The sequence below is a fragment of the Sarcophilus harrisii genome, chromosome 4 (genome assembly GCF_902635505.1).
Source record: "Sarcophilus harrisii chromosome 4, mSarHar1.11, whole genome shotgun sequence".
In the NCBI taxonomy this organism is placed as follows: domain Eukaryota; kingdom Metazoa; phylum Chordata; class Mammalia; order Dasyuromorphia; family Dasyuridae; genus Sarcophilus; species Sarcophilus harrisii.
In genome coordinates this window covers 276,398,666-276,425,729 of record NC_045429.1, presented here as the reverse complement: position 1 = coordinate 276,425,729, position 27,064 = coordinate 276,398,666, and the positions used below count along the sequence as shown (strand labels likewise).

The 27,064-nt window shown below is 32.3% G+C and overlaps 1 protein-coding gene across 11 annotated transcripts in view; it reads left to right on the top strand.

Annotated features, from left to right (window-relative positions):
* The window catches only part of DNAH8 (dynein axonemal heavy chain 8), a 356,347-nt gene that overhangs the window by 99,480 nt on the left and 229,803 nt on the right, over positions 1 to 27,064 (top strand). For all 11 annotated transcript variants that reach the window (XM_031964914.1, XM_031964911.1, XM_031964913.1 and 8 more), the window contains 3 exons: positions 13,411 to 13,517; positions 23,160 to 23,266; positions 24,543 to 24,618. In XM_031964914.1, the coding sequence (XP_031820774.1) occupies positions 13,411 to 13,517; positions 23,160 to 23,266; positions 24,543 to 24,618 (290 nt within the window). The remainder of the gene's footprint in view (positions 1 to 13,410; positions 13,518 to 23,159; positions 23,267 to 24,542; positions 24,619 to 27,064) is intronic.

Genomic DNA, 27,064 nt, shown 5'->3' with positions numbered 1-27,064 from the left:
CTTATTAATAAATCTGAATAAATAAATATTCTTTTCTCCTCTAATTTGCTTATGATACCATCTTTTATATCCAAACCATGTACTCATTTCAACTTTGTCTCAGTATATGGTGTGAGATTTTGGGCTGTACCTAGTATTGCCAAATTACTTTTTAGTTTTCCCAACAATTTTTGTCAAATAGTGAGTTCTTGTCTTAAAGGTTAGATGTTTGGTTCTTTGGTCATTTATTCTTACGTATTGTGTATTTAATCTGTTCCACTGATCCACCACTCTCTTAGTCAGTACCAGATTGTTTTGATGAGTACTGATTGGTAATACAGTTTGAGGTCTGATGCTGCTGAACCATCTTTCTTCACATTTTTTCCAATGATTTTCTTTATGTTCTTGTCTTTTTGTTATTCCAGATGAATTTTGTTTCTGTTTTTTTCTAGCTCTGTAAAATGATTCTTAGGTAGTGTGATTGGTATAGCACTAAATAAGTAAATTAATTTATATAGAATTGGCATTTTTATTATTTTGGTTTGGCCTACCTACCTATGAGCAATTAATTAATATTTTTCCATTTGTTTAGATCTGACTTTATTTGTGTATGATTTTTATGATATAATTCTGAAATCTATTTGCTAGTATTTTATTTAAATTTTTGCATCAATATTCATTTGGGAGATTGGCCTAATTTTCTTTCTCTGTTTTTACTCTATTTAGTTTAGGTATCAGTGCTATATTTGAAGTGTGGAAGAAATTTGGTAAAAATTCTTCTTTGCCCACTTTTCCACATAGTTTAAATGGTATTGGAATTAATTGTTCTTTAAAGGTTTAGTAGAATCCATTTGTAAATCTATCTTGTCATGGAAATTTTTTCTTAGGGAGCTCATTTATGACTTTTCAATTTCTTTTTCTAAGATAATATTCTATTTTCTCTTTTGATAATTTTTGGGCCATTTATATTTTGTAAATATTTACCTATTTCACTGAGGTTTTAAGATTTATTAATATATAATTGAGTAATATGGCTTCTAATAAATTGCTTTAATTTCTTTTTTGTTGTTGGTGAATTTTACCCTTTTCATTTTTGATATTGTTAATTTGCCTTTCTTTTAAAAAAAAAAGTCAAGTTAACCCGTGCTTTATTGTAATTTTTTCATAAACTAACTCCTATTTTTATTTATTTAGTCTTTATATTAGTTTTAAAAATTAATCTCTCCTTTTATTTTTAGAATTTCCAATTTTGTATTTTATTGGGTATTTTTAATGTATTCTTTTTCTAGTTTTTCTTTTTTAATTGCATGCCCAATTCATTTATCTGTTTTCCTCTATTGTATTGATGTAAGCATTTAGATATATAAATTTTCCTTTAAGCATTGTTTTATCCACATCCTATAAATTTTGATATGTTGTCTCATTGTTGTCATTCTCTTTAAAGAAATTATTAGTTTTACAGTCTGTTTCTTCCTATAATTAACTTTTCCTATAAAAATTTGGTTGTTCATCCATTTCATGCATATATATTTTGTACTGATATTACTTTATTTTTTATAGTACCTTTGAACAAAATGTAGTTTCCATGCTTATCTTTTTTAATTGGGTTTGTTTTTACTTTTTCTTTGTCTGAGATCATGATAAAGCATAATAGATTCTGTCTGATCTGTCCCCTTATTTTCACTCTGCATGATTTTGTATTTCAAATGTGTTTCTTGGAAGCAACATATTAGATTCTGAGTTTTAATTCATTCTCCTTCCTGGTTTCATTTTATAGGTGAATTCAATCCTTTTACTTTCACAATTATGATTATTAATTATGTAATTTCCTTCATTTCCTGTTATCTTCTCCCTCTTTTTACCCTTTCTTTCCTCAAAAGTTTTTTTTTTTTTTTTTTTTTTTTTTTTTTTTTTTTTTTTTTTTTTTTTTTTTTTTTGCTTTAAATTACTATCTCCTTTAATCTTTCCTCTCTTCTGTTAGCTTCCTTCTCCTTTTATCCTCTTCCCTTACAATTTTCCTCTAGGGTAAAATGAATTTCTGTGCCAATTCTGATGAGAGTAAGGTTCAAGATTTGCTCTCCATCTTACCTATCATTTCTTCTTCCATTCTAAATATTTCTTTTCATGCCTCTTTTATGTGAAATTATTTCCCCCAATTTTCCTTTTCTTTCTTCCTTTCTCACCCTTTCATTTTATTTTTTTGGAGATCATCTCAACATAATTGACTCATATCCATGCCCTATATCTAAATATACTCCTAACTGCCCTAATATTGATAAATTTCTTAATAGTCATATGTATCATCTTCCCATATAGGAATATAAAAGTTTAATCTTATTAATTCCCTTATGATTTCTCTTTCATGTTTACCTTTTTATTATTCTCTTGTGTATTCTTTGAAAGTCATATCCAGCTCTATTGTTTGTTTGTTTTTTAATCAGGAATGCTGGAAAGTTCTCTTTTTCATTGAATGTCTGTTTATCTTCTGCTGGATATATTATTCTTGTTTGTAATCTTAGCTCCTTTGCCTTCTAGAATGTACCTTCTGATCTTTTAATATGGAAGCTATTAATCTTCATCATGCTGTCCTCACTGTGATTCCAAAATATTAGATTTGTTTATTTCTGGGTGCGTGTGATGTTTTCTCCTTGACTGAGGAGGTCTGGAATTTAGCTACAATATTTCTGGGAATTTTCATTTTGAGATCCCTTTCAAGAAGTGATCAGTGAATGCTTTCAATTTCTATTTTACACTTTAACCAAATAATAAAATTGCTTGAAAAATAATGCCTAGGTTCTTTTTATGGTCATTGTTTTTGGGTATTTTCTAATGAAATATTTCACATTTTCTTAGTTTTTTATTCTTTTGTTTTTTCTTATTGTCTCTTGGTGTTTCAAGGAGTCACTATCCTTTGCTTTCCCAGTTTAAATTTTTAATGAATTCTTTTCTTCAACGAATTTTTTTGAAACCCTTTTTTTCTTCTAGTTAACTTTTTGAGTTCTTTTCTTCAGTAAATTTTACCGTTTGGCCAAAACTAATTTTTAATGCATTCTTCTCATCATTGGAATTTTGTACTTAAAATATATATATATATATATATATATATATATATATATATATTATATTTAGTCAGTTCTGTTTTTAAAGTATTACTTTCTTCAGTATTTTTGTGCCTCTTTTTACCAACTGATGACCATTTTCATAAATTTCTTGCATCACTCTTATTTATTTTCTCAATTTTCCCTCTACCTTCCTTATTCAGTTTGTTAATAGTATCCTATTAACCAATTGATTAGGTTAATATGCTAAGAAGATTTTTAGTATTCATTTTTACAAGATTTTGAATACCAAATTTTACCGCCTCCCTTCCATCCTCTTTCTCTTGAAGGTAGTAAGTAGTTGGATACAGTTTGTGTGTGTGTGTGTGTGTATAAGCATGCTATCAACATATTTCCATATTAGTCAAAGTTTGTGCAGAAGAAACAGATCAAAATAAAAAAATCACAAAAAAGACTAAATAAAATAAGTGGGAAAATATACTTTGTTCTGAGACTATCAGTTCTTTACTTGGTTATAGATAACATTTTCCTTTGTGAGTGTTTTGTACTTGTCTTGGATCAGTGTTACTGGGAAGAGCTGAGTCAGTCATAATTGTTCATTACGCCATTCTGATGATACTGTGCACAATGTTTTCCTGATTCTGCTTATTTATGTTTACATCCATTCATATAAGTTCTTTCTAAAATCTGTTAATCATTGCTCACTGCACAATAGTATTCCATACATTCATATACCATATCTTGTCTAGTTATTCCCCAATTAACGGGCATTCCCTCAATTTCCAATATTTTGCCACCACAAAAAATCTACTATGAATATTTTTGTACATGTATATCTTTTCCCCTTTCTATGATCTCTAGGGGATCCAGACCTAATAGTGGTATTGGTGGATCAAAGGTATGATTGCCCTTTGGACATAGTATCAAATTTCTTTCCAGAATTGTATCAGTTAACAACTCTGTCAACAGTGCATTAGCGTGTCAATTTTCCTACATCTCCAAAATTTATCAATTTCCTATTTTATCATATTGTCTAATATGATAGATGTTAGGTAGTATCTCAGCATTGATTTTAGTTGCATTTCTGATAAAAAGTGATTTAGAGCATCTTTTTCTTATGACTATTGATAACTTTAATTTCTTCTTCTGAAAACTGCCTGTTCATATCTATTGAACATTTATCAATTGTAGCATGACTAATATTCTCTCTAAAATGTAATGTTCTCTGTTGAGGTTTTCTTGGGGTCTCTGGGAGTAGCCTTCATTTCAGTTCAGTAATCACCACATGAGTAGCCATGGGTTAAAGTCCAAATCCTTTATTGTCTCCTTCAAAGTCTTATCTCCTTCACTTGGGGCTCAGCTAGTTTTTCTGGAGGCCTTTCTCTCTCCTTGGTTCCAAGAGCTTGAGCTCCCACCTGCCTTCTCTGGCTTCTGAATCTCCCTGACTTCCAAGGGTTTGTGCATCAGCCTCCAGCGACATCAAAGGTAGAAGATGGAATGAATCTATCTCAGTCTCTGAGAGCTTCTAGTGCACTTGTCCCTGAGAGCTTCTAGCTTATTTGCTATACACTGAGTATATTATATCACTAGGAAACCATTATTTGTTGTAGGATTAATTCAGTGCTAAACTAGATTTAACCATTGTCTCCTCAATTCCACTTAATACCTTGTTTCAAATTTTGGCCTGTGGTGTTCTCTTCTTTTTTTATAATATGATGGGAGCAGGTTTCTTGGGCTTTTTCTGGAGGTTTTCTGGAGGCAGCCTTAGTTTCAGTTCAGAGTAATAATCACTTCAAATGAAGCCAGCTGATAAAATCCCAATGTTTATTTTCTCCTTCCAAGTCTTATCTCTTTCCTTGGGCTTGGTTAGCTTTCTTAGAGGCCTATCTCTCTGCTTGGTTCCAAGAGCTCTTGCAGCTTGTCTTTTAGCTCTTCCAGCTTCTGCCTCTAGCTCAACTCTGACTTGTGGCTGCTTCTCAACTGATTCTGTTTGACTGACTGACTAAAGCTCTTTTTTATGCTCGGTATAAAAGGTTGACTTCTCCTCTGAGAGTGGGATTATGGGAGGTGTGAATTCACAAAGTTACAGAGTTAACTTTGCATATCTCCCGTACTTGTGAACTCCAGTGTGTGAGCTCTTAATGTGTGACCTCTACTGTGTAAACTCTTAAAGGTGCAAACTCAAGCACAGCAGCATGGCTTCCATCAATTCCACTTAGTACCTTGTTTCAAGTTCTGGCCCATAACATCTCCTTGTAGGATCACATCAATCATACTGAACTATGCTAAATTAGATAATTATTGTGTCTATCAATTCCACTGTCTAGTACCTTGTAAGAATCCTTTGTTTCAAGTTCAGAGTTCTGGCCCATAACAGTAATCCTCTTTATATATTTGAGAAATCAGGCTTATTCTAAATATTTCCATTTCTTTTTCTTCTCTTTTAGCTAATATATGCAGCATTGCATTGAATAACAGTGAGCATCCTTGAATTACCCCCTGACTTTATTGGGACAGCTTTTAGCTTATCTCCATTATAGATAATGCTTGTTGATGCTTTTAAATAGATACTGCTTGACATTTTAAGGGATTTTCCCATTATTTTTAGTCTCTTTAGTGTTTTTAATAGGAATGGGTGCTGTATTTTGTCAAACACTTTTTCAACATCTCTTGAGATAATCATCTAAATTCTGTGGTTTTCTTATTGATATGATCAAATGTGATTGATTTTTTTCTAATATTGAACCAACCCTATATTGCTGGTATAAATCCCACTTTGTCATAGTATATGATCCTTGTGATATAGTACTGTAATTCTTGCTAGTATTTGTTCAAAATTTTTGCATAAATATTCATTAGGGAAATTGGTCTGTAATTTTCTTTCTCTGTTTTAGCTCTTCTTGTTTTAGGTATTAGTATCATAATTGCATCACAAAAGGAATTTGGTAAGACTCCTTCTTCACCTATATTTTCAAATAGTTTACATAATATTGTAATTAAATGCTCTTTAAATATTTGGTAGAATTCACACTTGAACCCAGATCTATTCCTGGAAATTTTTTCCTAGGGAGTTCATTATGGCCTGTTCCCTTTCTTTTTCTAAATTAGGTTTTCTTAGGCTTTCTACTTTCTGATGTGTTCATCTGTGTAATTTCTATTTTCATAAATATTAATCTTACTGAGATCTTCAGATTTGTTGACATATAATTTGGTAAAATAGTTCCTAATAATTGCTTTAATTTATTGATTGATAGTGATTTCATCCTTTTTTACTTTTGGTACTGGATATTTGGTATTCTCTCTTTTTTTAAAAATTAAATTAACCAGTGGGTTATCTATCTTGTTGGTTTTTTCATAAAACTAGTTCCTGGATTTCTAAACTCTTAGTTTTATTAACCTCATCTTTTATGTTCAGGATTTCTAATTTGGTGTTCAATTGGAAATTTTAAATTTGTTATTTTTCAAGTTTTCTTAGGTACATGCTCAATTTTTTGATGTTTTTCCCCCCATTTTGTGATGTAAGAATTTAGAGAAATAAATTTTTTCCTAAATACTGCTTTGGCTGAAACCTATAAATTTTGGTATTTAATGTCATGTTGTCATTCTCTTTAATGGAATTGTTTGTTTCTTTTTTTTTTTAATCTTGATTATTTAGGATTAGTTTATTAGTTTAAAGTTGATTTTTAATCTTTTTACTGTCCTTTGTTGAATGTAATTTTTATTACATTATGATTTGAAAAGAGTACATTTAGTATTTCTGCTCTTCTGCATTCGATTTAGAGATTTTTATGCCTTTATAACATGGTGTATTTTTGTGTTGGTGTCATGTGCTGCTGAAAAAAAAGGGTACATTACTATCCATTCCCCTCAGTTTTCTCCAGAGGTCTGTCATGTATAACTTTTCTGATAATCTATTTACCTTCTTAGTTTTTTCCTTGCTTGTTTTTTGATTAAGTTTATTGAGTTTTGAGAGGGGTTGAGGTTTCTCACTAGTATAGTTTTGCTGTTTATTTTTTCCTTTAATTTACTTCTTTATGAATTTAAATGCTGTTTAGTATTGATATTGCTTCATTGTCTATTGTACCTTTTAGCAAGAAGAGGTTTCCTTTCTTATCTCATTTAATTTGGTCAATTTTTGCTTTTACTCGGTCTAAGAATAGGATTGACAATCCTCATTCTTTTTTTTTTTTTTCTTTTTAACTCCAGGAAAGCATAAGAGATTCTGCTCCAGCCCCTTATCTTTGCTTCTTGTCTCTCTGCTTCTTGTAAACAATATATTGTAGTTTTCTGTTTGTTGGTATAATTCCTCATCATGATTCATGTTATTTGTTACATCACTACTAGCCTGTGTTATATTGCTATGTGCTTATGTAATTTGTGTAATTATGTATAATAGCTTCCATATTGATGGATTTATGTATACCTGTTTTAAGAGTGAGCTCCTTCAGAAACCTGCTAATCTGATTTGATTTCCCATTTCCTTTGGTGTTTTCATCTCCCTTCCTGAGACATCAGGGAGGACATAATCACCTCCTTTTTATGGTGTTTTCACTACTTTTTTGAGCAGAGAAGGCATGATCACCTCCTTTTTTGGGGTTCTCACCACCTTGAGAAGTCAGGAAGGTCATAACCACCTATGTTCTAAATCAAAAGAAAGTGGGAGATGTTAAGATTCTTATAAGGTACTAAGTCAGTAGGTACTAAGACAGTGGAATTGATAGAGACAATAATTATCTAATTTAGCATGGTTCAATATGATTGATCTGATTCTACAATGAGATGTTATGGGCCAGAACTTGAAACAAGATACTAAGTGGAATTGATGAGATAATGATTCTCTAATTGACATGTACTTAGTACTTACTATAATTCCACAAGATTCACACCTTTAAGAGAACATATATAAGGAGGAGCTCTCAGGGCCAAAAAGGACAAGCCCACTCTCAGAGGAGGAGACAGATTCATTCCATCTTACACCTTGGTTCTGGCTGGAGACGTTCAGAGAGAGCTAGAGGCAGAAGCTGGCAGAGGCAAAGGACTAGTGGCAGGAACCAAGGAGAGAGATAGGCCTCTAAGAAAGTTAACCGGGCTCAAGGAGGGAGACAAGACTTTAAAGGACACAATAAAGGATTTGGACTTTAACTCCTGGGTGCATTTGGGGTGATTACTGAACTGAAACTAAGGCTGCCTCCAGAAGCCCCCCCAAGAAACCTGCTCCCAGAGAACATTATATTTTAGAGAAGAACATTACACTATTTTATGACTTTTAACTTTTATATTAAAGTTATGTTCTGCTCCCAGAGTACACAGGTTACTGTCCCAAGCTTTAGGACTTTCTTGGTGAAAAGAAGAGAACTTCAGAGTTAGCTCTAGGGGTCTGTAGGTTTTTGATGCTTCCAAGGTAATTTGATCTAAGAATAAATGTGATCACTTTTGGCTTATACTCTGATCTTTACTCATGCAGGGCCCTATGACTATGACCAGGTCTCTGCTCTTTTTCTGTCATGGCTGCTAGTGTTCCCCATTTTATTTGCCCATGAGCAACTATATACATTCTTCTTTGTCCTAGAACCACAACCAGTTTTCCTGCTCCCCTACATTTGCAAATGCTCTCCTTTTGGCCCTGGGACTGTGACCTGGAAGTATAATTTGGAACAGATTGTGAATCTGGTGCCAAAAAAAGGTCCCCTGTACTCTCCTTCTGATCTATTTTCCAATCATCCCCTCCCCCACTATCTATGGACTGAATACAACTAGATTATGTGATGATCAACTGTGATGGACTTGTCTCTTTTCAACAGTGAGGTGATTCAGGCCAATTCCAATAGACTTGTATGGAGAGAGCCATCTGCATCCAGAGAGAGGACTATGGGGACTGAATGTGGATCACAACATAGTATTTTCATTTTTTTGTTTGTTTGTTTGCTTGCTTTTTTCTCGTTTTTCCCTTTTTGATCTGATTTTTCTTGTGCAGCATGATAAATGTGGAAGTATATATAGAAGAATTGCTCATATTTAACATATATTGCATTATTTACTGTCTAGGAAAGAGGCTTGGGGGAAGGGAGGGAGAAAAATTTAGAACACAAGATTTTCAAAGGGTGAGTGTTGAAAACTATCTTTGCATAAATTTTGAAAATAAAAGGCTATTATTTTTAAAAAATCTTGGAGTTATTTTCCCATTGTCTGCTCAATAAAATAGAAACTTTTGGTCTCGGTTAACAGAACCTTCCATGATCTAGCTTCTGAGTTACCTCCCTTATATGATTCATTTTCTAATCAAACTAGAACACTTTCTGTTCTCCAGTTAATTATGCCCTTTCCCAAATTTGTGATTCTGCCTCAAATTTGTTTTTCCTTTCCTTTGAAACCAAATTTGGGTCATAATATGAGTCTAAAATGTAGCTTTCCATGACCACCCTGTCTGTCTTCCACTTCCTCCCCTTCCATCACCACCACCAATCCCCATCTCAGAGGATGAGTATTATGTTATGAGTCCCAAATTTTTTCAATTACTTTGTCTGTACCTCTTCTTTTGATTTATTCCATTGTTCCTAGGATTTTTATCATTAGCTTATAAACTCTTAAGAGCAGGATCTCTGACATAAATATACCTTGCTTATAGAAAACCCTAAGAAAACATTTGAAGAAAAAATGAGTTCCCTGCAGCTTTCCATAAGAAAGCTCATTACTGTTTTATAGTTTTGACTATAACTGTACAACTTTTGCATATTTTTTATTTCTGGATATTTGTTGCTCCAATGTTGTTTGTTATTTAATGGCTATTTGTTTTATATGTAGTTATTGGGACTATAAGAGTAATGCATGAGGCATGCTTTAAGGCATGAATTCTCACTTATTCTTAACTTTGATGAATTTAATTTTGTTCATAAATGTTTTAAGAAACTTTTCCTCTGAATAGTGTATTCCTAAACATTTCACTAGATTCAGAGAATGTAGCTAAACAGTAGAGTTTCAGGAATCATGCATTAGAAAGCTTACTTTCCAGTAGAAAGATTCAGACTACAATGTGCATTTTAAAAAGAAAAATTAGCCTAAATTTGCCCTTATCTTGTGATCTTATAGTCTGACTTTTGAACACTTTTGGTATAAACCAGAGTCTAAGATAATTGACACAGTTCTCTCTTTTCCATAAATTGACCAGAGAAATGAGGAAGAGCTTTTACTCTCAATCAAAACAGGTCAAGTAGATTGATCTACAGTTTTTACCTGAATCTACAGGAAGTAAAATATATGCTCAAGAGAAGAATTTCTCTGGGTTTACTGAGTAAAGATCAAATGTCTGTTCAACATTTAGTGCCTTTCACAATCTGACACCATCCAAGCTTTCTAGCTTTATGTATATATTTTTCCTTACCTTCTATGAAAGTCCTGCCAAAAAATCTTTTCGTAGTATGAAAATGATACCACGTTCTTTAAGAATATTCTTTTTCTAGTAGAAAATAAAAGATAGTAAGCCTCTGACAAATTTTGTCAAGCTACAAAAGCTTTGAATATGGTCATAATTGTCTAGGTGGTCTTAGGGCCATTAAAAGCTTTGCAAAATTTTTCAAAGGCAAAACGATTGCTCTAATATTTCTATTTAATTGTGGACACAGCTTAATGTTCTTTTTTAAAAATATATATTATTATTTTTAACAATTTTTTCTTTTTAAAAAATAGTTTATTTTGTAACAGAATAAAGACAAAGAAAACCAGAAAAGGAATATAAAACAAAAGAGAACATTGTCATGTGCCCAGCAGAACAGCAGGGAGGATTCAAAATACATTAACAATAAATTACCAGTTCAAGAAAGTATATATATTAGTAGAAGAAATTATATTCATGAATGTCCATCTTTACTTCCTTATAAATTTTTTTTTGTTCTCTGCACACACCTTTTTTACTTTATTTTTTCCTTTTCACCCCCTTCCAAGCAAACTATAGTTAAGAGATTTATATGTATATATACATATACATACATGTATATACACATATCACCCACCCACATACATACACATATCTTTCCTATCCTTGCTGACTCTTGTCTTTAATTCTGCTCCTTAACTTGTCTTGCTATTATTTCACCTCCCCCCATCCATAGAGCCCTTTTTTGTCTCTTTCCCTCACCTTTTGCTTCCCCATCTGCCCATTCCTCTCCCCGTATTTTTCAGTAGATTTTGGAGGATGCCCTTCCTGGTATATAAGTAGTGTAGCCTATTGAATGTATTTCCCATGTGAGTAGGTTTTCAGAACCACAAAACCTCCTCCCCCCTCTAATGCTTCTGTGTCTATTCTTCTGCACCTCATTTGTATGACATAATTAGCTATTTTTACCTTAACTCTACCTCAATTTTACTTGTAAGCTATCTGTTTATTGATATCAATCTTAAACATATGGTCTATGTTTCCCATATAAAAACAAACAATTTGTCCATGTTGAGTTTCTTGAAATTGATCTTTGATATTGGCTCTTATATGTTAAATTTTCTGTTAAGTTTGGGTTTGGTTGATAGTAAGACTTGAAAATCTGTAAACTGATTGAATATCCATTTTTTTCTCATTCAGTATTATAATTTTGCTGAATATGTTATTTATTTTTGGATACAGGCCTAGTTCTTTTAATTGATGGCAGATATGATGCCAGCACCCATGGTCTTATTGTGGCTGCTGATAATTCCTGTACATTGCTAATTGTAGCTATAGCACATTTGAATTTTTTTCTTGTTTCTTGAAAATTTTCCGTTTGATCTGAGGTTTCAAAATTTGGCAATAATGTTCCTATGTGTTTTCCACAAAGGATCTTGTTGAGGGTGGTGATTGATGTATTTTTTCTATTTGTACTTTTCCCTCATGTTCTTTCACTCCAGGACAATTTTCTTGGATTATTGTTTTATTTCTTGGTCTCTCATAGCTTCACTGGCTTCCCTTTACCCAATTCTAATTTTTAAAGAGTTATTTTCATCTTTGAGACTCTATACCTACTTTTGTAGTTGGTTAACTGTTTTTTCATAATCTTGGGGGTTTTGGATGCCTTCATTGAGTCCCATCTAAATGATTTTGATTCTCCCTTTGTTTCCTTAATTTCTTAACATGAATATATTTGAAAAGGAGGAGAGAGAATGGAAGGAGAGAGAGAAAAAGAGAGAGAGAGAGAGATAAAGAGAGAAAAGAGAGAGAGAGAGAGAGAGAGAGAGAGAACATGAATGTTACTATACCACTCTTTTTCATACAAAAATTTTTACTCAAGATTTTGTACTTTTAAAAAATGTCATATGTGAATTAGCCCAATTTTGATATTTAGTATATATTACCATTTGGTTTGTTTTTTTTAAGAATTATTTACTTAATTTAGTCAGCTTTCCAACAAAAATAGCAAAATCATAAGACTCTTTTAACTCTGTTAACTTCAGAAAATCACAACAAAAATCAGTTACATCATTTCCCCTACAATTCTAAAGATCCCCTTAGGAAACCTTTTAAAGATTAAATAATAAGTAATACTTTAACAGGATAAATTTGTAAGAAAGAATATGAAAATTAGAGTGTAATGAAAGGTATAAAATATACTGTGCCATGGCCACCATTAGGCAATTACTCGATGATAAGGAATTTATTTCAGTGCTGAAATAATGGAATTATATAATATTCTGAGATTGATTTTTGCCTCAGGTCCCTCATTTGGATACAGGGTGTTCAAGGTCTTAGTGCAGTTTCAAGCTTATTAGAGCTTGAAAAACCCTATGATTCTAATTTATATACCTTTTAGGAAACAGGTTCAAATTTTGAGACTCTGGAGATACCCTAAATACCCTTGTAGTATGTGTCACATCTTCCAAACAGTGTAATACTCCCCTATGAAGACTGAATTGCTCTTCCAAAAGGTATTTTTAATGAGAATCAAATTTAACACCAGGGAAAACAAAGAAAAACACCCCAGACCGTTAAATGCAATTATCTCAAAGTCTTAACAGTTTTCATCTTTTCCTTTCTCTTATACATGGTATTGTAACTTGACTAAAGGTTTGGTTGGTTTACCAAGCACTGAAAGTAGCTGGTTTAAATACCTACTGCATATGGGTGGCATATTTTAAATTTATTTTGACTTAGCAACTGAGTCCCTACCCTCGGTGGCCCCAGGGTTGTTGTGAGGGCTAAGGGAACATGATGCTAATAATTTATAATAGACTCAGGTATGTAGTAAGAAATAGAGACTAAGCTTTCTTTCCATCATCCATAGTTGTGGCTATCACAATTTGGACATTTCATATGGGAAAACCTACATGTAAGTATAAATTTTAACATAGGAACTTGGTTTTATAATATATAGTGATGCTCTGTGTAATTTTTGTTAAATATTTTTACTTTTAGAACCACGTAAACATGTGGCTTTTGGACCTCCTGGAGAAGATACTGAAATTATTGAGCCTGAAACTAAGGAAACTGAAGATAATGAAAAGGAAGATGAATTTAAAAAGGTATTCATTGATAAATAAATTCACAGTTTTATAGAATTATAAAATTATTGGACTAGAAATTATAATAAATATCAACTAGTACTCTCCTTTATCTACCAGAAGATCTGTGTTCAAACAGAATAGAAACATTTAGAGCAGGATGAATGGGACTTCCATATTTTCCCAGGAAAAAAACAAAGCCTGCACAGGTTCACAATATGTGATACATTTGTTAATATAAACACCCCCCAACAGTTTAAGGAAAATAGTTATCTCTTAAATAATAACAGGCTGTGAAAGGGATAAAAGAAAAGACCTATAGAATACACTGCTGTGCAATGTGGATGTGAGGATAGAGAATGTATAATGTCTTGGTAAAGGAGTCATGGAGACTGGTATGGAAAGGTGAAAATATGTTATAGAAAGCACTATAGAATTGCTCAGATAAGTTTATTGCACTAGAGTTTTCCTACATAAAATCTTTTTTAGCTATAAAAGGGGCAGTGAGGTAGTGCAGTAGATGGAGTACCAGCCTTGGCTTCAGGAGGATGTGAGTTCAAATTTGGCTTTAGCTGTGTAATCTTGAGCAATTTATTTAACCTAGATTGTCTCACTTTAAAAAAAAAAAAAGAAAGAAAGAAAGAAGCTACAAAAGGAGACTTAGTTTTACCTTTTGCCAATCCTAATATTTTTGGGGTAATAGTTCATAAGCTAAATTATAAAATCTTAAGTGAGAATAACAGTTCCAGATGAAGAGAGGAAAGGTTGAATTTCATACAATAGTTCCATCCTTTAATGGGTGGCAAGTTCCACATGAGTCAATAGTGTGAATATGAGAGAACCACTGCCCTTCCCCCCCAAAGTAACATGAATTTATGCTGCTTCAATTGAAGCATAGTGTCCAGAACAAGGGAAATAATAGTTTTTTTTAACACAGCTAGAGTATTTAGTCCTGGACACAAAATTAAGGTAGATATGGACTTAAAGCATTTACCATTTGAAGGCCTATAATGTGGAAGAAAAGTTTAAACAGGTTTTTCTTGACCCAGAACTAGGATAATTGGGTAGAAGTTGGAGAGGAAATTTCAAGGTTCATAAAATTAATTTTTTTTCAATTAAAGTTGATCCAGTGAAGAATATACTACTGTAGAAGGCAATTGGTTCTTTCTTATTGCAAATCTCCAAAGACTTGACGATTACTTAACAATAATATTATAAAAGACAAGTGGTGAACTACATGGCCTCTAAGGTTCCTTCTGAGTCTCTGTGATTTTGTGTTTATGTGAATATTCCCTTCTTTATATTATATCCTCTCTTTGTTTTTATGATGCTGTACATAATTTTCTTTTTACTTCTTAAATGCTACATCACTATTTTCATTTGCTAGTTTCTCTTCTTCTTTTCCCCACTAAAACATAGGTGTCATCAGGGTTCTGTCCTTACCTCTGCACTCTTTTCCCTGAAACAATCTTGGCTTCATTTTTTCTCTCTTTGCAAACTACTCTATATCTATATTTCCATTCCTGATTTATTCTGAGTTCCATTCATATATTTTCAACTACTATATATTTTCAAGACATCTATATTTGAGTGACCTATTGGTATCTCAAACTCAATGTCTGAAATGGAATTCCTCTTCTTTCTCTTCCTCTCACAAAACAAAACAAACAAACCCTCGAAAAATAAAACCTGTTCTTCTCCCTTAATTTTACATATCTTCCTAATCATTCAGGCTTGAAATTTCAGGACTTTCTTTGACTCTACTTTTTTATACAGCTGATTTCCCTTTCCTATTGATTCCTCCTTAGTGATAGATGGCTTCATTGACCCATAATTATATGAGAGTACAGGCACAGTTTTAGCAGAGGGTTACTTTTTGTCAGCCTTGATGAACTTCATCCTATAATAATAATAATAGTAATATGTCTCAATAGTAATAATAATAGTGATGATAGTAATGATAATAGTATTTAGATAATATTTTAAGATTTTCCAAGCAATTTTTTCACAGCCATCCTGTAAGATAAATGCTATTACTATGCTCACTTTTCAGTTAAGGAAATTGAAGGTCTAAGAAGATAAGTTGACTTTAAGCATCATATTGACTTTAAGCATCATACAACTCATAAATGTCTGAGGCAAGAATAAAACTCAAATCCAGCACTGGTGGAGCAGGGAAGGGCAGAATTCAGGGTCTAGAAGTTTTTATTGTTCCTGGCAATCAGTTTGAGCTTCCTCTTGGAGGTTTGGTGCAATTTATCATCAGGAAGTTAATTGAATTTAAAGAAGGCAAGGAAGATTTTAGAAGAGAGGCTATTATGCTAAGCAAGATATGGAGGACTTTTTTCCTTCAAAAAAATGTCTTGATGAAAGGGACCATTTATCTTAATCGGCCTAAGCAACACTCTGGTCTCTCTTCTTCTGGGATAGAATTCATTAGATTTTTAAAAGCTGTTTTATTATTTTTTCTGGTTATACATTAACTTTTAAAATATACATTTCTTTATGAAACATGTTGGATGAGAAAAGTCAGAACAAAAGGAAAAAACCACAAGGGGAAAATAAAAATGGAAAAAAGAAGTGAACATAGTGTGTATTGATTTACATTCAATCTCCATAGTTCTTTTTTGGATGCCAATGGCATTTTTTCTATCTAAAGTTTATTGGGATTGACTTGGATCACTGAAGCTATGAGAAGAAAGAAGTAAGTCTATCATAGTTTATCATCACACAATCTTGCTGTTATTGTGTACAATATATTCTTGGTTTGTTTCTCTCAGCATCAATTCATATAAATCATATTTTCACCTTTGACTGTTTCACATGAAAAGGTCTTTCTCTTTGACAAGATAACCACCTATACATTGTACACATCATCCTTTTCCATCTCATCTGCTCCGGAAAATTTCCCCTTTTATCCTCTCTTTTCCTTCACTAATCTTCTGTATTTGCTATCTGCTTTCCCTCCCGCCTACAAGCATATAAAATGTCTCCCATTTTTGAAAACCCTAACTTGATCCATACATTACTGCTATCATTTGTATCTTTGTAACTTTTGTGACTAAACTTGAGAAGTCTACTATATTAGGTGCCACTTTCTTTCTCTCACTCTCTCTAACTTTTTAACTCTTTGTAGTCTGGCATCCAGCTTCATTCAACTGAAGCTATTCTCTCAAACATTATTGATGATGTCTTAATTCCACATGTAATGGACATTTTTCATTCTCCATTCTCCTTGATCTCTCTGCATTGTTAATCATCCTTTTCCTCGATACTTTTCTTCAACTTTCCAGGATATTGCTTTATTTTGATTCCTTATTCAAATTCTACCAATTTGATTCCTCATTCTCAATCTCTCTTGTTGAATCCAAATCCTAACCTTGAATTCCCTTCAAAACTCTGGCTTGAGCCTCTCTTCTCTTTTCCTTCTATAATATTTAACTTGATGATAAAATTAGCTCCCATGATTTCAATGATCATTACTGTGCAAATGATTCCCAGATATATTTATACACCCTAATCTTTTTCTCAGCCCTCAGTCTTACATCTATTGATGCAATTACCTGTTGAATATATCAAACTGGATATCCTGTGGATATCTTAATGTCAACATATCCAAAACTGAAATCATTACTCTCCTTCATTTCCTCATTTCCCTAATACTATTAAGGGTACCATCACCCTTCCAGTCATCCTGGCTGGCAACCTAAATGTCATCTTTCACTCCTCTATTTTATATAATCATCCCATATCCAATCAATTGTCAAGTCCTGTCCTTTATATCTTCGACAGAATCTCTCTTATTTGTCTCCTTTTCTCTTCGAAACCTGACAATCCTCATCACTCCAGACTTGGAATATTGCGTAATTGTCTCCTTGCCTCAAGCTCTTTTCCCCTTTCCATTATGTATTGCAGACAAATGACAAATTGATATTCTTCCCTATTTAATACATTCCTGATTCTACTTTAAACTATGCAGTAATATTTTGCTATAGTTTTAGGATTTCATGGGAACCCATAGGGTCCTCTACCTCTTATGGTGAAGGTTAATTTTCCTTTATTTCCCAATGTTTATTCATTAGATGGCTATATTCTTTTTACTTAATCTGCAAACCATATTTCCTTCTGTTATTAATGTCTTCCTTTTTGGTTTATCTACTTATGCTCATGATCTTTAATTTGAGTTATATTCCTTTTGAAATCTTGATTATTTTAGTCTTTATTTCCTTGTTGCTCACTTTCTGACTCATAGTTGTCTTAATTTGCATTTCTCTAATCAATAGTAGTTAGTAACATTTTTTTTTATATGACTAGAAATGGCTTTAATTTCTTCATTTAAAAATTGTTCATTTCCTTTCAACATTTATTGATTGGAGAATGCCTTATATCTTTACAAATTTGAGTCAGTTCTGTATATATTTTAGAAATGAGGTCTTTATCAGAAACTTTTTGAGCATAGTTCCAAACACAGTTCCGTTCACAGTTCCACCAACAATGTATCAGTGTCTCAGTTTTCCCACATCCCCTCCAACTTTGGTCATTATTGTTTCCTGTCATCTTAGCCAATGTTACAGGTGTGTAGTGATATCTCAGAGGTTTTTTTCATAAAGCCAACTCTTAGTTTTATTTATTAATTCAATAGTGTTTTTTTTTACTTTCAATTTTATTAATCTCTCCTATTACTTTTAGAATTTCAAGTTTGGTCTTTGATTGGGGGGTTTTTAATTTGCTCTTTTTCTTGTTTAGTTACAAGTCCAATTCATTGATTTTCTCTTTCTCATTTTATGCAAGTAAGCGTCTAGAGATATAAAATTCCCCTTATTACCACTTTGGCTGTATCCCACAAATTTTGGTATGTTGTCTCATTATTGTCATTCTCTTGGATGAAATTATAAATTATGTCTACGATTTACTGTTTTACCCATTCATTCTTTAGGATGAAATTATTTAGTTTTCAATTTCTTTTTGATCTATTTTCCCCTGGCCCTTTATTGAATGTAATTTTTATTCCATTGTGATCTGAAAAAAAATGCATTTACTATTTTTTCCTTTCTACATTTGATTTTGAGGTCTTTATGTCCTAATATATGCTCGATTTTTTATAGGTTCCATAAGCTGCAGAGAATAAAGTGTACTCCTTTCTGTCTCCATTCAATTTCCTCATATCTAGTTTTTCTAGTATTCTATTTAGCTCTTTAACTTCTTTCTTATTTATTTTGTGGTTTGATTTATCTAGTTCTGAGTGAACAAGGTTGTGATCTCCCACTAATAAGTTTTTCTGTCTATTTCTTTTTGCAACACTCTTAACTTCTCCTTTAAGAATTTAGATGCTACATCACTTGGTGCATATATGTTTAATATTGATATTGCTTCATTATCTATGGTACCCTTTAGCAAGATATAATTTTCTTCTTTATCTCTTTTAATCAGATCAATTTTTGCTTTTGCTTGACCTGAGATCAGGATAGCTATCCCTGCTTTTTTTTTTTTTTTTTTTTTTTTAACCTCAGCTGAAGCGCAATAGATTCTACTCCAGCCCTTTACCTTTACTCTGTATGTATCACTCTGCTTTAAATGTATTTCTTGTAAACAACATATTTTAGGATTCTGGTTTTTAATCTAGTCTGTTATCTGCTTATATTTTATGGAGGAGTTCACCCCATTCATATTTACAGTTAAAACTACTCATTCTGTATTTCCTACCATCTTATTAACCCCAATTATACATTTCTCTTTTTCTTCTTTCCCTCCTCCCCAGTATTTTACTTATGAGCACTACTTCTCTCAAGCAGTCCTCCCCCTTTAAAGTCCCTCTCCCTTTCTTATGCCTTTCCCCTACTATTTCTCTTTTCCCTTTTATTTAGCATATCTCTTCCCTTTTCCCCTTTCCCCTCCCACTTTTCTGTAAGATGAGAAAAGTTTCTTGGTGAAACCAAACATATCTAACATCCTTTCTTTGGTCCAAATCTGATGAGAGTTAAGATTCACAGAATATTCATCACTCTCCCTTCTTTCCCTCAATTATAAGGGGATATATAATTCCCAAATTATATATGTTTTCCTCTTCCTGAGATGTAATTTCCTTCATTTTACCTCTACTTTCCCCTTCTTTTTTTCTGTTACAATCCCCTTTCCATCTCTAGTTTCTTTTTATATTATAACAGTAAAATCAGATTACACATGTATTCTCAATGCATACCCATAACAGAAATACAGTTTTCAAGAGTTTTTAAAAAAAAAAAAAATTTTTTATCTTGAGTTCTATATTTGGACATCATATTTTTTGTTTAGTTCAAGGGATTCACCAGTTTCATTGAATGTCCAACTTCTTCCTTGAAAGAAAATGCTCAGTTTAGCAGGGTAATTTATTCTTGGCTGCATTCCAAGTTCCTTTGCCTTTTGGAATATCAGATTCCAGGCCCTTTGATCCTTTAAAGTGGACGCTGCTAGGTCCTGAGTAATCCTTATTGTGGCTCCTCAGTATTTGAATTGTTTCTTTCTGGATACTTGTAATATATCTTCCTTGATTAGATAGTTCTGAAATTTAGCCATGATATTCCTTGGAGTTTTAATTTTGGGGTCTCTTTCAGAAGGTGTTCAGTGAATTCTTTCAGTGGTTATTTTTTCTTCTGTTTGTATGATAACCAGGCAGTTCTCTTTGATGATTTCCTGAAAGATAGTGTCTAGGCTCTTTTTTTCATCATGTATTTCAGGGTGTTAAATAATCCTTGGATTGTCTCTCCTAGATCTGTTTTCCAAGGTGGTTGTTTTCCCAATTAGGTATTTTACATTTTTTCTATTTATTCATTTTTTTTGGTTTTGCTTGACTGATTCTTGTTGTCTTATCGAGTCATTCATTTCCATTTGTTCAGTTCTGAATTTTAGTGTGTTATTTTCTTCATTTACTTTTTTATTTCTTTTTGTATTTGTCCAATTGAATTTTTCAATGAGTTGTTTTGTTTTATGGAATTTTTTTTTCCATTTCACAAATTCTGTTTTTAAGATGTTATTTTCTTTTTCTGTTTCACAAATTCTGTTTTTCTAGGAGTTGCCTTCTTTTTCCATTTTAGCAAATCTTTTAATGAGTTATATACTTTTTCCATTTCACTAAGTCTATTTTGTGTTGTCTTTTCCAAACCCTCTTGCAAAGCTTTCATTTCCTTTCTCCATTTTTCTTCTACCTCTCTTTTAACATCCTTTTTTAAGCTCTTCTAGAAGAGCCTTGTGTGAGAGGACCAGATTATTTCACCTTTTGGGGCTTCATCTGGAAACAATCTGCCTTTAGTCTCCTCCGGGTTTGAAATCTGTTTTTCTCTTTCACCATAAAAGCTGTCAATTGTTAGAGTCTTTTACTTTTTTACTCTTTTTTTTTTTTAAGTTAAGATCTGCCTTTAGGACGGGGGAGGTTTTCCAAGCAACTGCAGCTGCATTGGGTCAGTGCTGGTTTGCTCCTTATGCTGAGTGGGCGTGGCCAGGTCCCCTGAGATTCTGGCATTTTTGGGATTCACTATTGATCTTTTGTGTTTGTGTTGGATGTTTTATAACTTCTCTGCTGATTTACTGGCTTGTAACCAGGCCAACACTGCTGTAGATTGCTGTAGATTCCTCCTAGTGGAGATTCTCAGTTACATGGTGTCTGTGCAGTGTCTGCAGTGCCCCCGGGACTCTGTTCTGTTTGCTCTGGTGTTTGTGTTAGCCTGCTTCCTTTCCATTTCTGATTGAAACAGAACTTTTCTGTCAATCTTTGAAATTATCTTCTGCTGATAATTTGTTGCACTCCCAGTATATGTGGGTTCTGCCCATCCAGAGCTAATTCAGAGGCTGCATTTTGTAATTGTTGTGATGGTTGTAAAGAGATCAGAGAGAAACATGTGTAATCTCTGCCATCTTGGCTCAGCCCCTGGAAGTCCTATCAAATAGTTTTGATAATGATTGTTTTATAATATAATTTTAGATTTGGTACAGAGAGGCAACCTTCTTTTGCATTTTTTTTTTCATTAATTTCCTTGAAATTCTTGATCTTCCCTTGTTCCAGATGAATTTTACTATTAGTTTTTCTAACTCTATAAAATAATTTCTTGGCAGTTTGATTTGTATGGCACTGAGGAAGTAGATTAATTTAGGTAGAATTGTCATTTTAATAAAAAATATTAGCTCGGCCTATGCATGAGCACTTCATGTTCTTCCAGTTGTTTAGATCTAACTTTATTTGTGTGAAAATGTTTTGTGATTGTGTTCATATAATCCTGGCTTTATCTTGGCAGGTAGACTCCCAAATATTTTATTATCTGCAATTATTTCAAATGGGATTTCTCTTTCAATCCCTTGCTGTTGGACTTTGTTGGTAACATACAGAAATGTTAGTGATTTATGTGAGTTTATTTTATATCCTGAAACTTTGCTAAAGTTGTTGTTTCTAGTAGTTTTTTAGTTGATTCTCTAGGATTTTTAAAATATACCATCATATCATATACACAGTGATAATTTTCTTAACTCATTACCTACTCTAATTCCTTCAATTTCTTTTTCTTTTACTGTTGAAGCTAACATACAGTATTGAATAGTAATGGTGATAGTGGGCAACCTTGTTTCACCCCTGTTCTTATTGGGAATTTTTCTAGTTTATCCTCATTAAATATTATGCTTGCTGATGGTTTTAGGTAGATGCTACTTTGATATTTCTTCAAAGGAATATTCTGTCTTTGACAATTACAATTATATGAAAGCTATTATGTAATTCAGCAAAGGGGCAGAAAATGTGGATTAATAGGGATATCTAAGGTGGCACAGTGAATTAAGCACTGGTCATGCTGGCAAGAAGATCTGAGTTTAAATCCAGCTTCAGATATTAACTTTGTAGCTTTGGGCAACTCACTTCTGTTTGCTCACCTTTAAAACAGAGATAATACAGGACTTGTAACACAGGATCACTGTAAGACTCAAATGAGATATTTTTTTTTCATACCTTAAAATGCTATATTAATATATAAAAATATTCATTATTATTACCATCACCAGCATCATCACTACTACTAGTCCCACTTGTCCTCCTCTTCCTTTTCCTTTTTCCTCTTCCTTCTCCTACTACTACTTAGTAGTCCCTTGTGGGCTAGAGAGAAAGAATTGGAATGTTCAACTTGTTGTGTTTCCTTCCTTAGCGGAAATCCTGGAAAAATATAGAGATCTAAAAGGTAAGGGTGAAGGCACAGACATTATGACAGTAATTATTCAGGGATCTGTACTTCAGAATTTCAGGAGGAAAGAACTGTAGTTTGCTGAAAAGGCTACTGAACCAGAAGTTATGGGTCTTGGATTATACTTTGGGTACGAGAAGTTAGGTATATTATTTGAATCATTGAAGCATCATTTTCTTCTTCTAAAAATGACAATATTGGATTAAAATAGTTCCTACTCATTAAAGTTTCTCATTAAAGTTTTATGAATAGTTTTGATGATTTATCCCAATTATAAATGAGTATGGAATAATGAAAAATAGAAAAGGATTTTGAGTTAAATTTCATTTAATATAAAGTGACTAGAATTAGTTTATTTTCATTATGTTAGTCTATATATATCATTTTTATTACTGTATTAGGATTTTTGTTTTGAGAAAGTTGATTTTCAGTCGTCTGGATATAGTATGTAATGTATTGCCTATTTCAGGAATGTAAAGAGATCTCTGCGTTTTTTAGTCACCAATTATTAGACAGTCTTCAGAAAGCTACAAGGTTATCTTTGGATACTTTGAAAAAAAGAATACTTGTTACAAGGTAAGTTGACAAAATTTACAATTTATTTAGTAATAGCAAACACCACAGAAATTTATTAATAGTTAACACTGTAAAAATCATAGCATCACATGTAGGAGCCAAAATCAATTAGATATGTTTATATCTTTAAATTCTTGAGTGATTTTTAGCACTTTAGACAGAATATACAAAGAAATTACATAAAATTTTGTTTAAATTAGTGCATTGAAAATAGACAATCCAAAATTGTGTAAATCATAGAATCTAGTAATAGTTTTGTGATATTCAGACCACTATGCATATTCATGTTAGAAGTTTTAGATAATGGAAAGTATAATAATATTTACATCTTTCACATTTCAAAAAATATATGTTATTTTAATGTAAAACATCCCAACATTGAAAGAACAACATCTTACTTGCTGTTACACCACTAATTTATTCAAAAGAAATTTAAGTGATTATTCGACTTGGTGAAAATATCAAAATAAAAAAATACAAAATCAGGAAGATTAGTGTAAGGAAGGAACTTCATGGTCTATAAAATGCTGTATGGAAATGAGTCATTATAATTAGAAAAGAATTGGGCATTGAAGAAGGAGGATGGATTTGAACAAACACTGATCGAGAGGGGCTTTGGAGTTCTTTGAAACAAACCCTTCCTTATTACTCACTCATAATTGGTGGAAAGGTAGGTTTCAACAATTCTTGATTTCTTCTCATCTCATTTTGCAAAAAATTATAGTCTCTAGACCTCTGTTTCTCCAACAATAACAATAACAAATCAATATCAATCAGTTTACACACATAACATGCTTGCATATATATATAAAGAATGAAGTTATTTTCAGTTTTACTAATTTTTACTTCATGCTCACATCTCAGCATAAACATGTGTTTGTAATTTTGTTGACTGTTCTTGGACATGTAAGCAAAATGAAAACACGTTTCAGAGTAACATTTCACTTTTATAAAGATAAGATTTGGGTATCAATTTTAGGTTTTTAGTTTTATGACTGTATATTTTCTATTCAAAGTAATTTGGTATTCTGGGGCAGCTAGGTGGTACAGTGGATAGAGCATGAGTTTCGGAGTCAGGAAGACCTGAGATCAAATCTGGCCTCAGACACTTAACACATCCTAGCTGTCATTTTACCCCAAACCCCTTAACAAAAAAAAAAAAAAAAAAAAGTAATTTGTTATTTTAAAATATATTATTCTTAGAATTGAAATGCTAATATCCAAAACTGTATAAATTGGCTTAGGATGGAGTCTTATATTTTCATCTTAATTACAGCACTTATGGACGAAAAATATCTGAAGAGGTTATTCCTTTTATAAAAGCTGAAGTACATCTTGCTATTCCTAATGTGGTGAGTTGTATTTGATATTTAAAATCATAAGATAATGCTTATGTAACATTTAAGAAGTAAAATGAGTAGATTGCTTTTCAACCTTTTTGGTCTCAGGAATCCTTGATTGACACTCTTAAAAATTATTTAAAACTCTCCAGAGGGCTTTTGTTAATATGGGCTGTATCTATTAATATTTACAGTATTAGAAACTAAAAATCTAAGCATTATTATAAAAATAATTTTTTGTCTTATTGAATACCTGAAAAGGGTCTTATAGATTTCCACAAGACCCTGAATCATTATTTAAGAACTATTGATTTAAAAGATAGTGATTTTATAACTTACATGTACCTTTCTTGTCATATTAAATAACCCTCAACATTTAAGAATAAAGATGTTTATCATTTATATTTTATCTAATTTTCACATATTTTAACATTTGATTTGCTTCTTTAAAGATGGAGTCACTGAAGGTGATTATTATCTCCTTCCCAATTATTTAATTTATGTATTTCCATTCTTTGAACTGAAGAACACAAATAGTTCTTGCATTAATTTTGGTGTTGTTGGTAGATTACATCCCCTTTCTATAAATATCATTATAAAAAGGATTCAGTATAGCAAAATAATTTCCCTGTGTTGGTAAATTGCACATATAAGTAATTCTCTATTTCTCTGGTTATAATAAGATCTATACAGTAGCATATGGAGCCTTCATTTAAGCCCTATAAGTATCACTTAATAATTTAATAATTAAATGTTTTTGTTTTTTTTCTAAACAAGCATTTGTTAAGAATCTACTGAGTGTCATGCATTTTGTTAAGCTTTGGGCATGTGCAGATACTGGAAGTACATAAACGGAGTGTGAGATAGCAGCTTTTGTCCTACTATCATGACACTTTCTACTTCCTAGTTCAAAGATATATCCTCCTAAATAAAAACCATTCAGGCACTTATGGTATATACCCACATTACACTTTCCAATAATCAAACTGATCTGTAATTTCATCAATATGGAATACCTATATTGAAAGTAATATCTTCGACTGGTGTAGATCATCGTTCACTCCTGCTTACTCATCCTAAATACTTACTATTTCCTTCTATAAGTTTACCTAAAGGAAGCTACACTTCACATATTCCAAGGGTGCTGATGAAGCACTCTCTCTCAGTACATGAATGAGTAAGATATCTAAAAAAACCAAAAAAAATACAGAAAAACAGAAAAAGGGTAAATGGAAAGAAGAGACATAAATATTACTCCTCTCATTCCTGTAGAGAATTCTGAATACTTTCTCTTTACTTTTAAGAAATTTTAAGAGAAGAAAATCTAGCATAGCATTAAAGATTTTATAGTTTATAAAATTCTTCCTTTAGGAATATAATATTTTTTCCTTCAATATTATTTTCTTTTTCCAAATACATGTAAAGATAGTTTTCAATATTCATTTCTGTAAGACTTTGTGTTCCAAATTTTTCTCCCTCCCTTCTTTAGCTCTTCCCCTCCCAAAGGCAGCAAGCAATCTAATATAGGTTAAATATTTGTAGTCCTTTTAAAGATGTTTCCATATTTGTCATGTTGTGTAAGAAGTCAGATCAAAAGGGAAAAAAACCACAGAAAAGAAAACAAAAAAGGTGAAAATATCATGCTTCTTTCTACATTGTCTTCCTAGTTTTTTCCTCTGGATATGGATGGCATTTTCTACTCTGAGACTTGAATTTGTTTCGAATTGTCTGAAATCTTCACTTTGTTAAAAAGAGCCAAATCCATCACAGTTGATCATCCCATAATCTTATTATTACTGTGTATTATGTTTTCCTGTTCTGCTTGCTTCACTCAGCATCAGTTCATATAAGTATTTCTAGGCTTTTCTTAAATCAGCTATTAATCATTTCTTATAGAATAATGTTCCATTATATTCATATGCCATAACTTATTCAGCCATTCCCCTCTCTATGTACATCCACTCAATTTCCATTTTCTTACCACTACAAAAAAGGCTGCCACAAACATTTTTGCACATGTGGGTCCTTTTCCCTCCTTTATGATCTCTTTGAGATTCAAGCCCAGTAAACACACTGCTGGGTCAAAGGATATGCAGTTTCGTTGTTCTTTAGGCCTAGTTCCATACTGCTCTTCAGAATGGTTGGATCATTTTGTAATGCTGTAGAAACTGAGCAAGATAGGGGTTAGAGACCAATTTACTATTTTATTAAATGGAGAGATATGCTGGGACCAAATAGATCCATGTGGTTTCAGAGCTGGATAAGACTATCCTCTCAAAGAATCCAGCACTAAGTACCAGAGAGCAAGTTTTTTTTATAGGATAACAAGAACAATGACATAATGGGGGAGGTACCTGGATGGGAATAACCTAATGAGGTGAGCACCTAGGTTGACACAATGGAGGGAGGTACTGGAGAAATTACTGATATTCTAATGACATCTAAAATGGATAAACCT